This window comes from Hemicordylus capensis, chromosome 1, assembly GCF_027244095.1.
Source record: "Hemicordylus capensis ecotype Gifberg chromosome 1, rHemCap1.1.pri, whole genome shotgun sequence".
NCBI classification, from domain to species: domain Eukaryota; kingdom Metazoa; phylum Chordata; class Lepidosauria; order Squamata; family Cordylidae; genus Hemicordylus; species Hemicordylus capensis.
This window is the reverse complement of record NC_069657.1, coordinates 331,961,401-331,982,456: the sequence shown is the minus strand read 5'-3', so window position 1 is coordinate 331,982,456 and position 21,056 is coordinate 331,961,401. Positions and strand designations below refer to the sequence as shown.

Below are 21,056 nucleotides of genomic sequence, written 5' to 3'. Positions count from 1 at the left end.
AATATGAATGAGAAGCTCATGCTGTCATTCAGGACAGGCTCTGTTTGTGGGGGCCCTATGCAAGGTAACCTCAGCAGGCCTACCTGGGTCAGCCCTCCTCCCTTTCCCATCCTGACTAAAAGTGGGTTTCTTTCACTTTCAGTGGGTTGGCAACAGCACAACAGTGTTCTATGTGGCAGATGCCACTTACCATTCCCGCCCCGCCTCCACACACAAAGCATCATGATACTACTCAGGGCACCATGTGCAAAGGAGACTTGGTGGGAAGCAGCCACGAGCTAGAATGCTGCTGCTGCAGCCAGCCAAATAAACCTACTTCCACCACTCTGGTAAGTGGAGAGGCCAGCCCGGCCAGCCAGCAATTACTGCCTGGATCTAATTTGTTGGAGGGCCGAGGGAGGCAGGCGTCAGTAGGGGCACCGGGCCCTTGGCAAATGCTAAAGTTGCTGATGCTGGCCCTGCTCTCATTTCTTCTAGGCATTTTGAACTTTTACCAAAGAAAATGAGAAAATTTCAGAAAAATTAATTATTCAAAGACAAGAGTACATTTCATCTTATCTGCTTTTACTTGTGGAAAAAATACTCTTATATATTGACTTCGTTATGACTTTATTTCTCATTGCTTGTGGACGATCTGGAAAACTACTGATTCTGATCATGCAAAACATTAAGTGAATATGTTTTGGTTGGGAATACTTTCTCAGGTGGTTCACCTGTGCCATGGTATTAGAAAATAAAACAAAGGAGGGTTTTTTTTAATCTTAAGAACTATCATACATATTTGTAACATACTACACATTATCATTTTAGAACTGTGTTTGATTGCCAGTTAGAAATTTTTGCCAATTCAACTCAGTCAATCAGTGTTTATTAGATCCACAGACGTTTCCACCATAAAAAATAAGATAAAGTTAAAATTTCAAACATTAAATAAAACTAATATATCCAAGATAATCTCATAACTCATAGGAAAAAACAGAATCTTTCATAAAACACTTCATGAAACACTGACTATTTTATTAAAACCCAATATAGTACCTAAAAATTAAATAAACTTCCAAAGTGTAACCTTATTTAATTACTTGAGATCTTATTGTAATGACAAGATATTTAGCTGTATTTTGAGTTACTGCTCTATCTGAATCAGATAGGAGATCCATAATATAAAAAACCTCTTGTCTTACCAGGGAATAAAATCACAAGCAAAGCAATATAATATTTTCCTAATATCATCATCAGTCAACCTATTAATCTACCCTAAATAAAGGATCTTCATTATGTTCTTTCAAGTGCCAAAGGCTGCACGTTGGCAAAAATCCTGGACTACCATATGATTATGATGATTAAAAAATGAACTCTAAAAAGCATGTGCATGCCTTGGTTAACAATTTAGCCAACATCCATGATCAGATGATAAAGTCATGTAATAATAGTGTAATGTGCAAAGGAATTTGGTAGTAATAATAAAGTCTTTGAGTGTGATTGAATTATCTGTCCTAATGTTGCAGAAGGGATGGCTGTCACTGGTGGAGCTGCTCAAATTCTAAAGAGAGCAGGCTTGGCCGAAAGACCTCTTGGAACCAAGCAGGCAGAGACACAAAATGGCAGAAAGCCCAAGGACTTAGGAACATTGACTAGGTTTAATACTCTCAAGAAACAGCAGCAAAACCAGGCCAACAGGAGCCTGAAGGGAAGGCAAGCTGGGAGAGAGAATGGACAGAACCAGAGGTCCACATTAGCAGGAGCTGCAAAGGTGAGGAAGGCTGAAGGTCGCGAACGGATCCGGAATTACCAGCTTACTCCTAGTAACACACCTCTAATTATAAGTTATGGCCACTGTGGCTAATATCTTAATTGCAATCAATCTTTATTATGGTCACAGACCAGCATAAAGTATAAGAGTGATTACATGTTAAAAGTGAGTAGATAAAAAGTGATTACATATAAAATGGTACATATTAATACTAAAAGGACTAAAAATACTAAAAAACAGTAGATAGTATACCAAAAGCATGAGGGCCTAAAAGCCTGAGAAATGGTAAAAGACATAAAAATTCATGAAAGGCATAAAGGGGGGGGGGCATAAAAATGGATGTAATAAAGTTAAAGGACATGAGAGGACAGAAATATATAAAAGCCTGAGTAATAAAACTGGAAAACAGCCAGATTAAAGGTTATAAGGAACAGTAAAAAAGGAGGTGCGTGAGCAATTGCAGGGCCTGCCCAGAGTCACAGAGAGTCAGATTAAGGCTGATAGGACTCCCTGCCTGTCATCTGCCAACAAATGCTGATTGCAGCCGCACAGTACTTGGCGACACTACAGGTGAAACTCGGAAAATTAGAATATCGTGCAAAAGTCCATTAATTTCAGTAATGCAAATTAAAAGGTGAAACTGATATATGAGACAGACGCATTACATGCAAAGCGAGATAAGTCAAGCCTTAATTTGTTATAATTGTGATGATCATGGCGTACAGCTCATGAAAACCCCAAATCCACAATCCCAGAAAATTAGAATATTACATGGAACCAAGAAGACAAGGATTGTAGAATAGAACAATATCGGACCTCTGAAAAGTATACAGTATACTGTGCTTGATTGGCCAGCAAACTCGCCTGACCTGACCCCATAGAGAATCTATGGGGCATTGCCAAGAGAAGGATGAGAGACATGAGACCAAACAATGCAGAATTGCTGAAGGCCACTAATGAAGCATCCTGGTCTTCCATAATACCTCATCAGTGCCACAGGCTGATAGCATCCATGCCACGCCACATTGAGGCAGTAATTGCTGCAAAAGGGGCCCAAACCAAGTACTGAATACATATGCATGCTTATACTTTTCAGAGGTCCAATATTGTTCTATATTCCTTTCTATACTAATTCCTTTCTATATACTAATCCTCATTCCTTTCTATATACTAATCCAGTAAATAAAAAGTAGTTAACCAGAGCCTAGAAAGAAGAATAGTAAAATTATAGTCGTCGTCCCCCACACCCTATCTTCCCCATAAATTAAGATTGGGGAAATCTGACTTCTATTTCGTGGTTTGAAGACTATAACCGTAAGAGTTCTGTTTTCCAGACCAGCTTAGAGAAAAAGCTACTCGAGTAACACCTGCTTTTGTTACTGCCTTGCACAGATTATGCTTTCCAAAAATCTATAATTTTTAATTAAAAGTGTGGATACATATTCATTTTAAATGTATTTTTTGTATTTGTTTATTTCGGCCCAAGTCCAGCATAATATTCATTTTAAATCTATCTCCATCAGTTTTTGTACTCTCATCCTATGTGTGTGACTTGAAACAAAGCCAGTAGCGAGGGGCAGGGGGCGTGGGCGGCGTTACTATGTGCCTATTGGTAAGCACCATCTGCTATTCTAAAAGCTCTTGCATCACCATAATACTTGTATTACATGAGACTTTAGAGTTAATCCTGTTACAGACATCAACTTCCTCCACATGTAATGGTAAAAAGAAGCCCTGCAACTTTGGTTTTACAATGTAAATAACTTGATCAGCATCACAATTTACATTACTCAAATGAAATTTAAGTCCCTAGTCTCACCATTCCTACATTAAATTAAAGACGGAAACTCTGAATGTTGTCTTTCTAACATCTCCCAGAATCGGACTTATGTTGCACACAAGATAACCACGGCTTTTGTATGCTCTTGTGTTGCATAGATGCAAAAGAGAAGAGTGGACCAATCATAAACTAGTAGAACTCACAGCTGTACAGCATGGCTGCATCTGATTGGTGTTACTATGGTGAATGGAACTGTTTATATTCCTCCTTCAGCTGTTTGAGGGGAAGGGACAAGTGAAGTAGCAACGGCAAGGCAAAAAGACAGGCACCTGGTGAATTATGTCAGCTAAAGGTGTCAAGGGGCCTGTGGGGCAAGAGATAGAGGTTGTGGGGATTCTCAAAGAACCCTTCTTTCACATGGCAGCCTGTGCAGCAGAGGTAACTTGCAGACCCACCCACCCCCCGCTTCCTCCTATAGCAGCAACAGTTTGCTAACATAACTTTTTCAATTTCTTGCACTCTTTTTCTGCTTGATTTCTGAGCGTTAACAATCAATTTCTATCTTCCCATAGTGTGACTGTGGTTTGGGCTAATCACTAACAATGGTCTGTTTAGAACCTTGCCTCTTTTATCATTGCTGTTATCGATATAGAGCCATCAATTTACATTACAAAGGAAGAGACAGCAGGTCCCTACCCAGAGCGGCATACAATCTAGAAAACAGTCACAGGCAGACCACAGAGGAAGGAGGGAGAAATTGAGGCAAGGGTAAACAGGAAAAGGAATGTGTAGTTTTTTTCAGTAACACACACAAGCATGCATAGTTACCATAAGGTATGGAGATGGACAGCGGGATTGTGCCAAAGGCTTCACAGAAAACGTGCGTTGTGAGGACAATATAATATGGTAGGCACCCTCAAACTAGCATGTCCATTCTACCCTGCTACTAGCCAAAGTAGATCAGAACTGTAAATGATTACCTTTCTCTTAGTCATATAGACCCCGCACCCAGAGGCTCTGTTACAGAACCGTGGTGTGGCAGTTATTTGTCATGTGTAAAAATGTATCATTTTTATTTTTAAAAAGTATCATTTTGTAATTATTTTCTCATCCAATTTTTTGTGAAGCATATTTACCTATGATTCTCCAACAGTTTCAGTAGTATTGAAAGTACATGCTATGGCTGTCTTCTAGAGCTGAAAGGGATTGAAGGCCCATCTGTCAAGTTTGGAAAAGATGTCATTTACTTAATGCAGGAGCAAAAATCTTTCTGTTCCCTTGGAGTTCTTTCAGACAGTGATATATTCCAACTTCAGCAACAATTTCAACAGGAGTGTGCATCCACATTATTTTGGAAATGTATCATATGTATCCTAAATGCTATAGGTAAGGGTGGGGGTAGGGAAGTGTCTTTTCAGCTTAGAATAAACATCATATTGAAAAGACATAGTGTTTTCACAGATTGTCAGCAAATGGAACTAAGCATTTACCCAACGTACTTCTAGCATCATGTGGACACATCATTGCATCTCCTGTTGGAATTTACATTGAAGTCGGAATATATCAGTGTCTAGAACATAAGAAAGACTGATAAGTCCTCAGCTTTTTAGCAATTTGGTTTGCAATGTTGGGCTAGTAGTTTGCAAATCTCCCTGTGAGTGTAGCTATAGGGAGAAACAACATCCAAATGGGCACATCCGTGGATGTAGGATTTGGGCTTGCAATCTTGGTATCCAAAGGACTACCTGCTCACATATAAAGCTGCCCTAAGTTCACTTTTATATACCCTTGTCCAGCTGCCTCCACCTTACAAGGTTAGGTTGGTAGCAACTGCAGACAAGGCCTGTTCTGTGATGGTGCCCTGGCTTTGAAAAATCATCAACAGAGATGTTTTTCTGGTAGCAACTCTGTTGAATTTTATATTTGTTAGAAGGATGTATTTGTCCAAGCTTTAATAACAGATGTTTTGCCTCTACTGCTGCTTTTATTGCTATTCTTTTTCCTTTCCATTTTTAAATACTTTGTCTTGTTTTCATTATTAATGGCTGACATGATGCACAGCATTACAGAGCTGTAACTCTATGGCCCGGAGCTGCTGCAGACTCTAAAGGCTGTTACGAACAGGTGGTAGCACAAGCAGAGGCTGATCTCGGGAGCAGCCAAGACCAGGCTAAGGCACTGAAGCCTGGGCGGACCACTTGGATCAATGTGCATCCCAGTGACACTGCAGCACCAATCCCACCTACTGAGCCCACCAGTTAGCCAAGGTTAAGGGCATGAATGCACACTTAACTCGGGCTACCTGCTCGTGTGCAAGCGCCAGCTGCTCCCAACCAGTGCTGGCGCTGGCACAGGCTCCCAGCTATCGCTGGGGGAATCCCCACAATGCACCCCACACTTGCACAGTGCACTGTGGCATCTCGGGGCGGGGGGACGACACATCATCCCAGCCTCAGCGCGGCAGGCACATAGCACTGCTCATCTGGGAGCACAGTTCACGCTCCCAAAAGAGAACTTGGTTGTCTGGGAAGAAGGTGTGTTTAAAGCAGCCTTCCCCCTGCCCGCACCCTGCCCGCCCACTTTTGGCAATCTGAGAATCACCCCACAGCGTTTCCACATGTTTTCCCATTGTCACAAATGGGGAAATTTGCAGAAGCATTGCTTGCACTGCCATCCTTTTTTTTTTTTTTTTTTTACAGTCTTGGGGCTGCCTTCGGAGTCTGCCGCAACTCCGGAGCACAGCATTATAGCTCTGTAATGCTGCACATCATGTCAGCCACTATTTTTATGCTATAAGCTGCCTTGTAAATTCTACAGAATGAAAAGATGAGGTAAAATGCTTTTGATATCATCCATGGCTTCAGCCACTGTTTCTCTGACAGTGATTCATGTGGCCATGACAGCACTTTTGCCAGTCCTTGTGGTCACGGATAGCACTGCTGGAAAGCAACAGTTTCTCTGCAGATGTGACAGATCAGATTCTACTTCTGCCTTGTGGTTGCAGGTGCATGAAAAATAAGGCCTCTCCCTGTCTGAATCATCCCTTTCGCATTTTAAAATATACTAACACTCATGATATCTGAATACAAGGGAGAGAATTGTATTAAGCACAGATTGTAACAATAGAAGGGCCCCAGGCAGCTCCAAGAAAGATATCTGTGAGGAATGAAAGGGAAGGGAATGAGAATTAATCTCTGTATTAGTTGATATACAGGTGACGCAATACGTATATTAAGATAACTCTCTATTTCTCCTTCAGGTGAAATTAAATTATTTGGGGGGGATTTCAGGGGTCAGGGTTGATTTTGGGGGGTTCAGGGGGGACGTTTCCAGGGGTCGGGGAGACATTTCCAGGGATCAATTTTTTCAATTTATTACCTTGTTTTTGGTCACTTCGCAACTGTGATTTCCCTAAACACCACCCCCTATCCACTGACTGTAATGCCTCGCCAACTGCGAATTTGCCTACCGTGAGGTTTTCGCGGAATGAAACCCTCATGGTTGGCGAGGGACGACTGTATAAAAAGGAGCATCTTCACCATTTATTCTAAGATTGGGGTTTGTAATATTTCCAACAAACCTGGTCAGCATTATTATCAGGACAGTATTATTACCACCATATTGCTAATAGATGGGATTGCATGTATCCTGCCTCTACTTCACCACAAACACAACTCTACCACTATGGAAACCTGGTTATATATAAATCAGTTTCCAAGTGAAATGATGCTGTATGAAAGCATCATAATTGGCATGCTTCTATCACCACCTATTTATATAGGTTGAGTATCCCTTATCCGGACATCCAAAATCCTGAATGTTCCGAAATCCGGACACCACACCGTAACAAAAACAAAACACAAAATGCCTCAACTCACTCACTCACAGATGCCCAATTTAGCTGCTTTTAAACATGCAGTCAAAACTTACTTATTTCAGAAGGCTGTTAGTGATGGGTTTTGTCTGTAATTCTCTCTAGTTGCGGCTCTGTTTTTATTGTGAAGCTTATTAATGTTTTTGATGTTCTCGCTTTGGCGCTAGAGGGAAAAGGGAAAGACCCCATCTTCCACTCCCTGCTCAGTTTGGTGCCTACTCTGTTGGCATCTGTTTTGGAGCTCTGTTGGTTTCTGCTCTGTTTGGTAAAGGTACAGTACAGGGTATCTCATTATGCAAATATTCCAAAATCAGGAAAAATCCAAAATCCGGAACACTTCTCGTCCCAAGCAGTCCAGATAAGCGATACTCAACCTGTATGTGTTTTGAGATCACCATTATATACTATAACTGGGCAAGTACTTGGATTTTTATAGCTTCTCTTTCTTTTGAATATTTAGTCTCTGAGGAGGAATTTTCCAGCCAAAATAGCAGAGCCTAAAGTGCTTCCTTTGCTGGAATTTGCATGGGATGAATACCTACAGGAGAAAAAAAAGGTATATTTTGCTTCCAAGGCAGAGTGACTTGACTTGAATTGTATTACAAGCAAACATAAGGTTCAGAGTGACTGAATATTCTATTCCTTCTCCAGATTTTGCTCATAAAAGCTTTTTAAGGCAATGGGGCTTGATCTGCAGTGTACTGAGCACAGAGAAATGCCTGAATGCATATATAGCTTTCAATATCTGAATACTTTTTGCTTGCCTTAATTTTAAATCTGTACTTAAACATGTGTGTTTTTTGTTGCATTAAAAAAAAATCAAATCAGTTCCTCATTGTCTGTCCTTGTCCCTGTACTGTTTTTGGTGTATTTGCAGCACAAACTCACACAAAAACAAGTCAGCAAAGATTTGATGAACATTAAGAGACACAATGAGGAACAAATGACTGGCCTGAAACAGTAAACTGAAGCACCTACGCCCACTGAGTTCAATAGGGCATACTTCCTAGCAAGCTTAGGACTGCAGTCTTATTCACTGGTAGATGCTGATGCTTGAAACAGGAAGCTCCTCCTTACAACACGATTGACTTTCTGGTTGGTGCTCCAGCTTGCTGCTTCAAGGGATACGTCTGAAAGGGGCAATTTTTCTCTCACCATCTGCCCAAAGTGCCCAGGCACTGTGAGGAAAATAGCAGGAGTATAATATTCAAGTACTTTAATATTATGGTACTGGCTATCCAAGTACGAAAACTCAGAAGTAAAGCGCTCGTTAGGGACACTATCCAAGATCAGGTATACAGACGAAATGTATTTCATAGCATAGCAAAACACATACTTTGAGTGGGTCAGGGTGAGGCTGGAAGTATCTGCTGCACTCTCAAGAGAATTTCATCTCCTAGTTTGAGATTCATTCTTCTCTGTATTTTTAATTTGCTCACCACTGCAAAACCTGCACATTTAATACATTATTTTTCTGCTAAATGCATCAGAAAGATAAAGTGTGCCATCAAGTCAATTTTGACTCCTGGCACCCACAGAGCCCTGTGGTTTTCTTTGGTAGAATACAGGAGGGGTTTACCATTGCCTCCACCTGCACAGTCTGAGATGATGCCTTTCAGCATCTTCCTATATCGCTGCTGCCCAACATAGTACCAGCGGGGATTTGAACCAGCGACCTTCTGCTTGTTAGTCAATCATTTCCCCACTGCACCACTTAAGGTGGTACTGATTGATGGTTAAACATTCTCATTTTGCCCTCTAAATGCAGGAGCTGAGAGGGGAGACATGGGAATATCCTTCCAATGTGATGTGCTTTATTGACAACCAGCTCATTGGAGATGAAAAAATGTTGCTACAGTGGGCTTATGATGTTTGGGATTATAAGGACTTTAAACCTACAGCACTATACGAAGCTATTACAGAGGATTTCTTCACCAAATACATGAAACAAAAACAGGTAGGCTTGTGGTTTTCAAAAGGAAATAGAATGGTCTGTGAACACCTGGGGCATGACAAAATAATAGCATTGTTAAATACTTTTCAAAATGTTTCTTCCCAAATTTGGGATTGGATTCAGATTGGCTTTTTTCCTTGATCTGTATAGGTTCAATTCAAACAATCCTCCATATCAGTTTGGAGGACCAGGAATGTACCACAAGCTTGCACATCCCCACCAATACACACTCGTGCACTCCTTCATTTCCAGATTGTACTTAGTAAAGACAATTCAGGTAAATATTTATTGTATAGGGCAGGGGTTCTCAATTTGAGGTCCTTATGGTAAGAATTTTTGGGTTCTTATGCTAAGAACTTCTTACCATAGCTTGCTATCAGGCAAATCTTAGTGCGAACCTCCAAATAATGGACTGCAAGCTCCTTCCAATAATTGTTTGTAGGTTAGCACTAACCGGTCTGTCAAATTCAGATATTGCAGCAAACTGTGGTTAGAAGACATGTGCAAAAGGGAGGAAATAATCTACATGTGAGAGGGAAGAAGAAGAAGAGTCAGAACCTGCAGTATGTTCTAATTCTACGGACTGGATGATCAGTACATGATATTTGAACCAGGCCAGTGTATGGTTTGGCTTCCTTGCAATGGCAGCCAGTAAATGTACAGGCCTTTGCTTCATCATGGCTGTCCTCTAGCAGTGCAACAGAGAGGTCCAATTTGCATCCCATGGCCCCGAGCATGGTTTCTAAAGCTCAGCACATCTGTGTCTAGATCAGAGACCACCTGGTAGGATATAAATGAATAATTTTTATGTCCTCCGATGTCATTCTTGGCCACAAAGGGTGAGGAAAATATGCTATGCTGTGCACAGTGCGAGAGCTGTATGCCAGCTAAGTTCTCATCTCAAGTTTTGGATCAAAACAAGCCTGTGTGAGGGGGAGGGCTCATGAGACCCTGCATGTCTTGGAGAGGAGGAGTGGTGGGGCACAGAACAACCCCACAGTGACACCGTTCCAGAGAGGAATGTTTTGACAGAGTTTTGACAGAGTTTTTACCATTAAAAATATATATTACAGATATATTACAACAGAAAAGATAGTTTTATTCTAATAATCCAGAGAGGCTGTTGAAAAACAACAACCCAATAATTTGTGTACATTATCACTTCCTTCCTCAATTTCTTTTAGACTTGTTATCTTAAGTTGTGCTGTTTCCTTCAGCCAGCACCAACATTCTGCTTACAAGGGTGCAAGCATTGAATTGCTATGTATTTCTCCTATCACTGTGCATGGGGATGATGGGAGTTGTAGTCGAACATCATCTGAGGCCCCAAAATTGGAAACCTCTTTCTCATACAATAAATGTCTACCCGAACACATATACCTGAATCATTTGCAAAATGCAGAGATTCCTCAGCAGACTGGTGAAAGGGTTTCCTGAAAGTAGAACAGTTGAAAACCACTGCTTCAGTGAAGTTCCAAACAAATTTGCTGCTTCTTTGACTGGAATTCAACCTTTCACCTTCTGAAGTGTGACTCATGGTTAGAAGTCTTTTACCTGGTTATTCATTATATTCCATGTTGCCCATTGGGTTGGATTTCTTTCTCTTGGCAGCACACGTTTGTGTTCCTGGACATTGCTATTCAGGAGCAGCCTATAGGACAATTGCTCTTTGAGGTAAGTTACAGAAGAGCCCAGCCTCGAATCCTGTGCTCAGCATTTGCAGACTCAAATTCTACATCAAGAAATTGAAAAGCTCATTCCAGTGATGAAGCTGATGTGCCCCTGAATTTAAAGCAGAATTTGTATCCATTTCTTTTAAATGCTAGCTTGTTTGGTTTTTTGGTAGAATTTCGATTTATTTATTTATTTATTTATTTATTTATACATACATACATACATACATACATACATACATACATACATACATACCAAAAATTGAACTGGTGAGGGGTGTGGGGTAAGGAAGGTGAGGGGTGTGGGGTATGGAAGGCACAGTAAGTAGCAGTTGTTCACTGTTCCAAGATGCCACTTCCACGCCACTGCAGCTTTGAAGGAGGAAGTGCCTGTATGCTTATCTCTCACTATAGCAAAACCTCAACTAAAATTAGTGTGTGGGTGGTGGTGGGGGGGGCAAACAAATGCACAAAGCAACTACATTGCAATGCCTGCAAAGTGTGACATGTATCTTGCCTCGCCTCAATGAAAAGATAAGGGGCTGTCACTGAGGCTTAGCTGGTGGAAATTTATTTATCATGGTGTAGTGGTTAGAGTGCTGGACTAGGACCAGGGAGACCCAAGTTCAAATCCCCATTCAGCCATGATACTTGCTGGATGACTCTGGGCAAGTCACTTCTCTCTCAGCCTAACCTACTTCACAGGGTGGTTGTGAGGAGAAACTTAAGTAGGTAGTACACTGCTCTGGGCTCCTTGGAGGAAGAGCGGGATATAAAATGTAAATAATAATATCTATCTATCTATCTATCTACCTATCTTTATCAAATTTGTACACCGCCCCAAACTTTCGTCTCTGGGTGGTTAACAATAACATAAAACAAGTTAAAAACATATACAAAAAACTTAAAACAATTTAACAATTTAAAAATAAACCAGATATTAAAACAATACAAAATTGTGGTGTACAAAATTTAAGATATTTAAAAGTCACAAATTTTAGAATACATGACAATAAAAACAATAGAATAAAAATAATTATTAAAGCAAGTTTTTAAAATTATTAAAATCAATTCTAATTAAAAGCCTGAGAAAACAGGAGAGTCTTGAGGTTCTTCCTGAAAACAAACAGAGAAGGAGATGCTCTTATTTCAGCAAGGAGCTTATTCCAGAGCCTGGGGGCAGCCACAGAGAAAGCTTGGTCCTGGGTCACTACCAAACGAGCCGGTGGCAACTGTAACCAGACCTCTCCAGAAGATCGTAACAGGCGGCAGGGATTATGACAAAGGAGGCACTCTCTCAAATACCCTAAACCCAAGCCATTAAGGGCTTTATAGGTAATAACCAGCACTTTGTATTTCACCCAGAAACATATTGGCAGCCAGTGCAGTTCTTTTAAAACTGGTGTTATGTGGTCCCTTCGTGTTGTCCCAGAGACCAATCTGGCTGCTGCATTCTGTACCAATTGTAGTTTCTGGACAATGTACAAAGGCAGCCCCATGTAGAGTGCAATACAGTAGTCAAGCCTGGAGGTTACCAGCATATGTACCACTGTTTTAAGGTCATTCACCTCCAGAAATGGATGTGGCTGACGTATCAGCCGAAGCTGATAGAAGGCACTTCTGGCCACCACCTCAGCCTGAGAAACCAGAGAGAGCTTGGGGTCCAGGAGCAATTCCAAGCTACATACCTGATCTTTCAGGAGGAGTGTAACCCTATCCAGAACAGGCCATCTCTCGGCCCACCCACCCCAGTCAGTACCTCCGTCTTATTATGCTCTTTCTCTCTTGGTTTGGCAGCTCTATTCTGATACCTGCCCCAGGACATGTTGGAATTTCCAATGTTTGTGTACAGGAGAGAAAGGGACGTCTGCATCTGGGCTGGTGCTCACCTACAAAGATTCAATCTTCCACCGACTTGTACAAAATGGCTGGCTACAGGGAGGAGGTGGGTTTGAAAACCTATTCAGAAAATAAAGGTTTGCTACAGCTTTGATGTAGCATGGATCATTGTTCACACATTACAGGCAAACCAGACTTGGAGTTTACACTAATAGTATTTATGGCATATTATTACTTAACAAAAGCCATATTTTTTTCCCTTAGCCTTTTCAATCAAACACTTCCAAACAAGTCAGCCCAGAGATTTGCTGCAAGCATGAGCAGTTTGATGTACGAATGCTGCTCCCCGCCATTTTATTTCAGTGGGGCTAGCAGACCTTCCACTCCTTTGTGTACAGAGGTCTGAACTGTCATTGAAGTGGATGGAGTCAGCAAAAAACAAAAATTAAAAGAGATGACACACACATTTTTAAGAGAAATTAGGATATCATCTGAGTAAAGAAGCCTACTAAGTGTTTTATTATTATTTATTATTATTTATTTTACCTCTATACCGCCCTTCCAAAAATGACTCGGTGGTTTACACAGAGAAATAGTAAATACATAAGATGGCTCCCTGTCCCCAAAGGGCTCACAATCTAAAAAGAAACACAAGATAGACACCAGCAACAGTCACTGGAGGTACTGTGCTGGGGATGGATAGGGCCAATTACAGTCCCCCTGCAAAATAAAGAGAATCACAATGTTAAAAGGTGCCTCTTTGCCAAGTTAGCAGGGGTTATGCAGAATTTTGTGAAAGTGTATTGGTAAGATAGACCCAAACCTAAACAAATAACCATCCAACACAAAATACTTGAGCCAAAAATTACAAAATAGAGATCTCTGTTAAAATTACCTACCAACAATGCTATGAAGTCTGCTTGCCACTCTTGGGGCATGTTAATGTATGAATTATACTTAATAATGTGCCAGGTTAATAATGTGCCATACTCTTTTTTTTTGTTTCTTAATTAATGTGCAGACATAAATGGAGGAAAAGGGAATAGCGGCGAGTCAATTTATGGACCTGTATTTGAAGGTAGGTAGGAGTATGTTAAAATTTCCTGCTGACATCAAATTAGGAAGCATCAACAGTCTAAATGAGGATATTGGCTATTAATGGCTCCTGCCTTCCCCCCAGCCTTCCCCAAACCAGGTAAGCTTAGGTCATGTGAATGACCTTTATATGTGCAGTATAAAATAAATCTGTTAATCTGTTATTTTACACAGCAATAATCTATATACAGAGGCACATCTAGGGAAAATAGTGCCTAGGGCAAACATTGAAATTGTGCCCCCTGTCCAAACATCTGACACCCATCTTTCAGATAACTTTACCATAATATCAGCTGAAAAATACAAGTCAAGCTCATTAATCTTTTAATATTTCAAAAACTATTTAGCAGTGGACATAGCCAGAGCAAAAAATGCTGAAAATTACAAATTTCAGTATGCTGGGGCTCATGAAATACCCAAATACTATGTGGAGGTGTACTTGGAAAACTAAACAGAAGTGCCTGTCTCTACTATGCATTGTAGCATCACTATTACATAGGTTTTAAAAACAAATGGAGAATTTGACTTTTCCCAGGATATGCAGAGTAAAGGATATGCTGAGTAAACTGTGTCACTGCTTGGAATATATTCTAGTATTTCAGAAAGACAGTTAAAATGAGAGAAGGAAAGCAAGAAACTTCCAGTGGGCCTTAATAGTAAGGATTTCACACTGATTCAAAGACAAATTCACCATTAATATTATTAAGACATCACATTTAACTCATTTATCACAAGAAGCAAAGTAAGAGCAAATGAATACAATCCTAGCTCATAAGCTTCCACTCAGTATTCACAAGCCCTGATTCTCTGTACATAGTGCCAAACTAGATATGTGTACAGTGACTTGTATTATATTAATTTTTTAATTGTTTTACCTGTAGCCCCTTCAGGGGGCTTCCTAAAGGCCATAGGGGGCTGCAAAGGTTCCCCCTCCCCCTGCTGACCTCTAGGGCCTCGTAGGGACCATTTGAGCATGTGCGGTGGCCATTTTTAAAAATAATTTTTGTTTTAAAAATTGGCTGCTGAAAACAAAATGGCCACCGTGCATGCTCAAATGGCCTCTGCAAGGCCTGGCATGGCCTAGGGCTTCACAGAGGCCATTTGAGCATGTGCAGTGGCCATTTTGTTTCAGGCAGCCATTTTTTTAATTTTAAAAAATGGCACCCCCTTCAAGTGGCACCTGGGGCATGTGCCCTGCCTGCCCCGCCCTAGATACACCCATGTCTATATATGCAGCAAAATTCAGCTAGCAAATCCACAGTATGTGCACTGATAGAACAGTATTAGAACTGTGAATGCCTTAAATTAGGGTTTTAAAACTGTCCTGGTAGAATGCCGTGCTAACCCAAATAGCTCCACAACCTTTTTCTACAGGTGAAGGGCAAATCTGTTGCAGCTTTACTGAACTAGAAGCTTGTAAATAGACAATATTGCAGCAATGGATAAGTGTGGGTAATGAGCAGTGCTACAACAATGGTTAGATGTCCAAGGTTTCATGTTAAGGCTGGCAGAAATAAGACTGAATGCTCTGTGGAGACTGACAAATACACCTTTCACATAATAACATTATCTGTGACATTCCACAGTGTTCAAAAGTGTCCACATGATACTGCCCTGTGAAATGAATAGCATGATTTGACATTTCAGTGCAATGAGCTTGAATTATTATACTAATTGGCAAGGGGGTGTTTCAAGGAGGAATTTGCTGGAAACTGAGGGTTTCTTTTAAAATATTGTTGTTCTACGAGGGTTATTATGAAGAGTGACAGAACCCTTGACAGGGCCATGATTTAGCATTACAAGGAAGTGCTGCCGTGAGCTTCAGGCATGCATGCTTCGCCTTCCTTCCTCCTTTGCACTCATTTAAAAGCTTCTGTTAGTAGTTTGTAACAAACCAGTTTCCTGTTTTATTTGAATATAGGGAACTGGTGTTTGCAAGCCATAGTTAATTAACAAACCAGGATCTGATCCTTGTTTAGCGTTTTGTTCACTATGGTTTGTACAAACCACAATTTCCTGTATTTGGATGAAATAGGAAACTGTCGTTGGTTACTAACCACAAATGGAAGCTTTAAACCTTCTTCACTCAAGTATGACAGAGGATGGAAGAGGAGGGAAGAGCCTGTGAGTCTGAGGTTTGCTGATGCACATTCTTGTAATGCTAAACCATGTATCAGCATTATGTCTGAACCAGATATTGGAAATGTAGGAAAGGGAGATGTAGAATGGGAAAACTGAATCAGTGTAAAAAAGAAACCAGTGAAAAAGAAGAAACTGCAACCATTATAAAAACAGATTTATGAACTGTTTTCTAGATGAAAGTTTTGCAGTTCCACATGACAAAAGAGGGGTTCTTGGAATGGTCAACAAAGGGCGCCACAGCAATGGTTCTCAGTTCTATGTCACACTGCAGCCAGCACCTTACTTGAATGAAAAATATGTGGCTTTTGGGTACGTATAAGATCTCTTTAGTAAATTCCAGATCCAATTTTTTAAGTGTTACTATTGAAATATGTGGGAGGGAGCACTGTTTAATGGAAGAATGAAACATTTAAACTTGCACAGTATTGTGGCAGTGACTAGACTTAGAAATGATTTGTGATTTCCTAGTATTTACTAGGTTTTTCCTGCTTTAGACAGGTGATAGAAGGTTCAGAGGTTCTCCGGAAACTGGAAGCAACATCAACATTCAATGAGAGGCCAGTTGTAGAATGTAAAATTATTAACTGTGGAGTTTTTAAGCCATGACTACAGAAGTTAGATATTTCCCCCCTATAATGCATAACAATATTTGTTTTCTGATCATAGGTTTTATGTTTGTTGGAAAATGTTTGGAAAATATAAAAGTATCCCTTTCATTTATAGAAAACAAACCTAAAGCATCTGGCGCCCTTTTCCATTCCAAAGACTTTAACTGAAAAAGCACTTTACATTTCAGAATGCAGTCACAGGAATTTAATGTAATGCTTTATTATGGTCAGAGGCATAGCAAACGTTGAGTAAGGGGAGACAATTGTCCCCAGGCCCCAAAGGTCAGGGCCCCCCTCAAAGCTCCCTCTTGTTCCCTCCCGCATACAGCCAGCGAGGAAAGTGATTGCCAGCTGGGAGCACGAGGCATGCCCCTCTCCTCTCCAGCCAATGTTTCACACTGGTTGGGAAGGAATGGACTTTACCCTCCTGGGATTGGCCCCTCCCCTGTGCCTGATGTCAGACACAAGGAGGGTGGGCCCATTTCCAAGAGCAGGGCTGTGACAGCCCTGGCAGAGTTTCATTTTGCCTGTTAGTGGTTGGTGGAATTGCTGAAAGGGAGCTCCTTTCCCTGGACCCAGGGGGTGGGGGGAGGCGCTGGTCAGACTTTGTCCCCTGCCCCCTGCCAAGCTCCCTACATCCCTGATTATGGCCACTGTCCAGAGAGCTCTTTTAGGTGTACTCAACAAACATGTGCTCAGCAAGATTTCAGACCTTTTTATTTGAACAGCAGCCTCCCATACTATCCTAAACATTGCTTATGAAGCTGGAGTGAAGTTGTAGCTCAGTGGAAAATCATAGGCTCTGCATTCAGGAGGTCTCCAGTTCAATTTCTGGCATCTCTAAGTAAGGCTGTAAACTGCCTGATACCCCCAAATGCCGCTTGCTATCCATCAGAGTGGACAACATTGACCTAGATGGACCAATGGTCTGAGTCAGTATAAGGCAGGTTCCTGTGTTCATTTGTATCCTCTCCTGAGTTTCAAACACTGGTAGCCATGTAGCTGTTAGGAAAATAACTAAGAAGTCCAGATAAGCATACAGCATTATTTGTCATGCTCCCTGGAATGCTTATATAGCTCAGGTATATAGAAAGGTGCACTAATATGTGCTAATTAACAAATTAACCACAGTATGTATTGGTAGTAGAAGAGGAATTATTCCACAAATGAATTTTCTCCCCACTCTCATAAAAAAGCAATGTTGTACTTTTGAACTTATGATTTTATGCTATAAGGATTCCAACATCAGGACTCAAAAGCTATATAATCCAGTTTGGGCACTTACAGAATTGCCAGTATGTTATTTTCCAGGTTGAGGCCTTCGGTATTTACCAAATGTCCTCTACATGGTTATGTGTTCAGTTTAGACACCTATTTAGTTGACTTCCAGCTGAATCCCAAATATATTTACTTGGAATAATTCCCCCTGATGTCAGTACAACTTACTTCAATGCAGTTTTAAAAATGCATTTATTTATTTTAAAAATGTGCCCCACCCTTCCATAGAAAAATCCTTTCAGGGTGGCTTTTCATTTACTAAAAACAATTTAAACAAAACATCAATAACTACAACAAAAATAAAACAGGAACGAAAACAAAGCAGCAGCAGCAAGAACAGGTTAAACATTATTCTGCTCTTACTGAAAAAGGCCTGAGAAGATAAAAATGTCTTTGCCTTGTGCCACAAAAACATAAGGTCTTATGGGGCTGTTGTCAGGTTTATAAGAAAATATGTGAAGTGCTTTGAACATTCTAAAAATGCTGCATAAATGCCCTGTTCTGCCCTTGAATGGGAACGGACTGGGTATGTATGGTATGTAGTTTGTATGTATGTAGTTTATTATTACTATATTCATTTGTTCAGTGAATCACTTATTTACCTGAAAAGTCTACCAAATCCATTAAGATGCACCTGTTCTAACAATGAAAAAAACCTGCATACTGTATTTACCTGAATTCAAGACTAGGTTTTTTTCAAGGTTTTTTGATACTAGAAATCAGGAGGTCATCTTAAATTCAGAGTCCTGTTCATTTTGAGTAAATGTAGGTACAACCTGTATTTAACCTCTACTTTTAAAGGGGGCCATCTTAAATTCAGAGTTGTCTGATTCAGGTAAATATATTTCTGTCCAATTGTTGTGCAATGGGTATTTTATTAGCTGTCCCATTTCTAGTCTGATAGTTTATATTGCTCTTTCTTTGCTCTGTCACTGACCCAATTCTTTTGAAACCCTCCATATCCACATTTTGATTCTTAATGCTTAATCCTTCTTGTCCCTGTGCCACAAACCATTTTAGCCTTGCTTAAATTAAACCTTTAGAGAGAGAAATGTAGAGGAAACAGGGAACAATGGGAATTATTTAATTCAAAACGTAAAGCTATTGGAGGTACTCCATCTGATCCATGAGATGACAAGTGATGCAGCCATTGTACACCGAAGTAAAGTAGATTTAGAAAAGGATCTGCAGTGAAGGTTAGCTTGCCCTACAGTGATGAGCCCCAGTGCTGTGTAAAAAAACAATCCTGTCCATCACATGCTTACTAAGGGCCAATAACCTGATTTATAATTCAGTTAAGATGAAGGGTTGGGATTCATGTTTTGATTCCAATTCCATTGACTTCAGCACTGTCTACTCATTTATCTTAACCAGATCATGGGTAAATGATAGGGGTGTGCATTTTGGAATTTTCTTGTTTCGATTTGTATCCGAATTGAAACACCCCCGTTTTGTTTTGTACCCAAATTTTCTGAATCCAAATCAGCCCTGTTTTGTTTTGTAGCCGAATTTTCCGAATCCAAATCGATTGAATTTTTAAAAAGGGTCCCAGGGCAAAAAGAGTGGGGGGTGGTGGTAGCGTCCAATGGGTAGAAGCTAGCAGCCAAATTTCAAAGGAATTAGGCAAAGGGCTGATTTTTTGTGAATTTTTAAAGTTTACACATCTTTAAGAATTTTCACATAGGGAATAATGGAGATTCCAGCAAATGTATCACTTCAAATCAAGGGGAAAGGGATGACCCAGATTGGAGTGTGGTGGGTGGTAGTGCCCAATGGGGGCAAGGAAACTTCCAGAATTATTTCAAAGAAATTGGGCAAAGGGCTGATTTGTTGTGATTTGATGAAGTTTAAGTGTCTAAGATTTCTCCCATAGGGAATAATGGAGGTTTAGGTTTCAGCAGCCCCATAATTTCACTTGGGGGGCACTGGGGTTGCCCAGAGTGAGGGGTTGTGTAGTGCACATAGGGTGCCAACCACTTCCATACCCACAAGCCCGTGGGGTACTGGGTTTTGTTGTTTCTGAGGTGTTCATTGTAGATTCTCTGGTAGCATATGAGATTTTCAGTGAAAAACAAGAATCCACTCTCATATGCTACCAGAAAATCTACACTCAGAACACCACAGAATCAACAGAACCCAGCACCCCATGGGTTAGCAATCCTTCCCCTGACCAATGTGGGGTCAGTAAAGAGTGGCAAGAAGCAGAAAAGAGCCAATGCAGAACAAGGAGGGAATTGTCAGCAGGTCAGCCCATGATTTAGGTCACCGATCAGAAGGCTGGAAGGGTGGGAAATTCAAAGAGATGTCAAACACAAAATGGAGGTCTGAAACAACAAAATGTTTTGTAGCCGAAACAGGGACGTTTTGTTTTGTATACAAAACTTTTGGATCTGGAAAATGGGTGTTTTGTTTTGTCTACAAAACACCCGAAACAGGCTGTTTTGGGTACAAAACGTTTTGTATCCAAAACGTTTCACACATCCCTAGTAAATGATTCACACTGAAGAGTATGGTAATTCTGTGTCAAAGCAATACAGCAGAGGGGACTTTTGATATATACATTGATAATAATGGAGAGGTTGGGAAACCACACCAAAGGGAGAAATAAGTGAGGAAGTATAGAATAGTAAGAGAATGAAGTTACTGCTGAAAATAATGATTTCCACAGGCTGGGCTTCCAAAAAGGAATTAGTAGTTCTCCATTTACTACCAACTTATCACATATTTAACTCCAAATAGGTACAGATACCCAGATACTGCTGAAATCCAACAACTGGAAATGCCAGGAATTGGACTTGGCACTTTCTGCATGCAAAGCATATGCTCTGTCACTAAGCTGTAGTTGTTTTTTGTATTAAAAAACAGAACAGAACAGAAAAAGAAAGCCACCCTAAGCTGCTTCTTTCTCTGTGTGGGGAGAGATACAGCAACTTGTATCTTTTTTCCCATGGGGAGAAAAATAGCAAAGAGGGGAGGATTATTTTGAATTGAAAAATAGCTGAATGCAGGGGCATAACTACAGTTGAACAAGGGCGGGGGGGGATATATGTCTCTGGGCCC

The 21,056-nt window shown here is 40.6% G+C and overlaps 1 protein-coding gene across 2 annotated transcripts; it reads left to right on the top strand.

The window, feature by feature from the left end:
• Positions 1-3,786: 3,786 nt before the first annotated feature.
• Positions 3,787-16,771, top strand: PPIL6 (peptidylprolyl isomerase like 6). 2 transcript variants are annotated; one of them, XM_053298950.1, is made up of 8 exons: positions 3,787-3,971; positions 7,868-7,963; positions 9,176-9,364; positions 10,973-11,035; positions 12,832-12,979; positions 13,895-13,951; positions 16,284-16,419; positions 16,605-16,771. In XM_053298950.1, the coding sequence occupies exons 1-8, from the start codon at positions 3,873-3,875 to the stop codon at positions 16,714-16,716; spliced, it is 900 nt and encodes a 299-aa protein (XP_053154925.1). In that variant the 5' UTR covers positions 3,787-3,872; the 3' UTR covers positions 16,717-16,771. The 2 variants fall into 2 exon arrangements, with proteins under 2 accessions (XP_053154925.1, XP_053154997.1); XM_053299022.1 differs by lacking the exon at positions 10,973-11,035 and having other exon boundaries at positions 3,788-3,971.
• Positions 16,772-21,056: the final 4,285 nt, after the last annotated feature.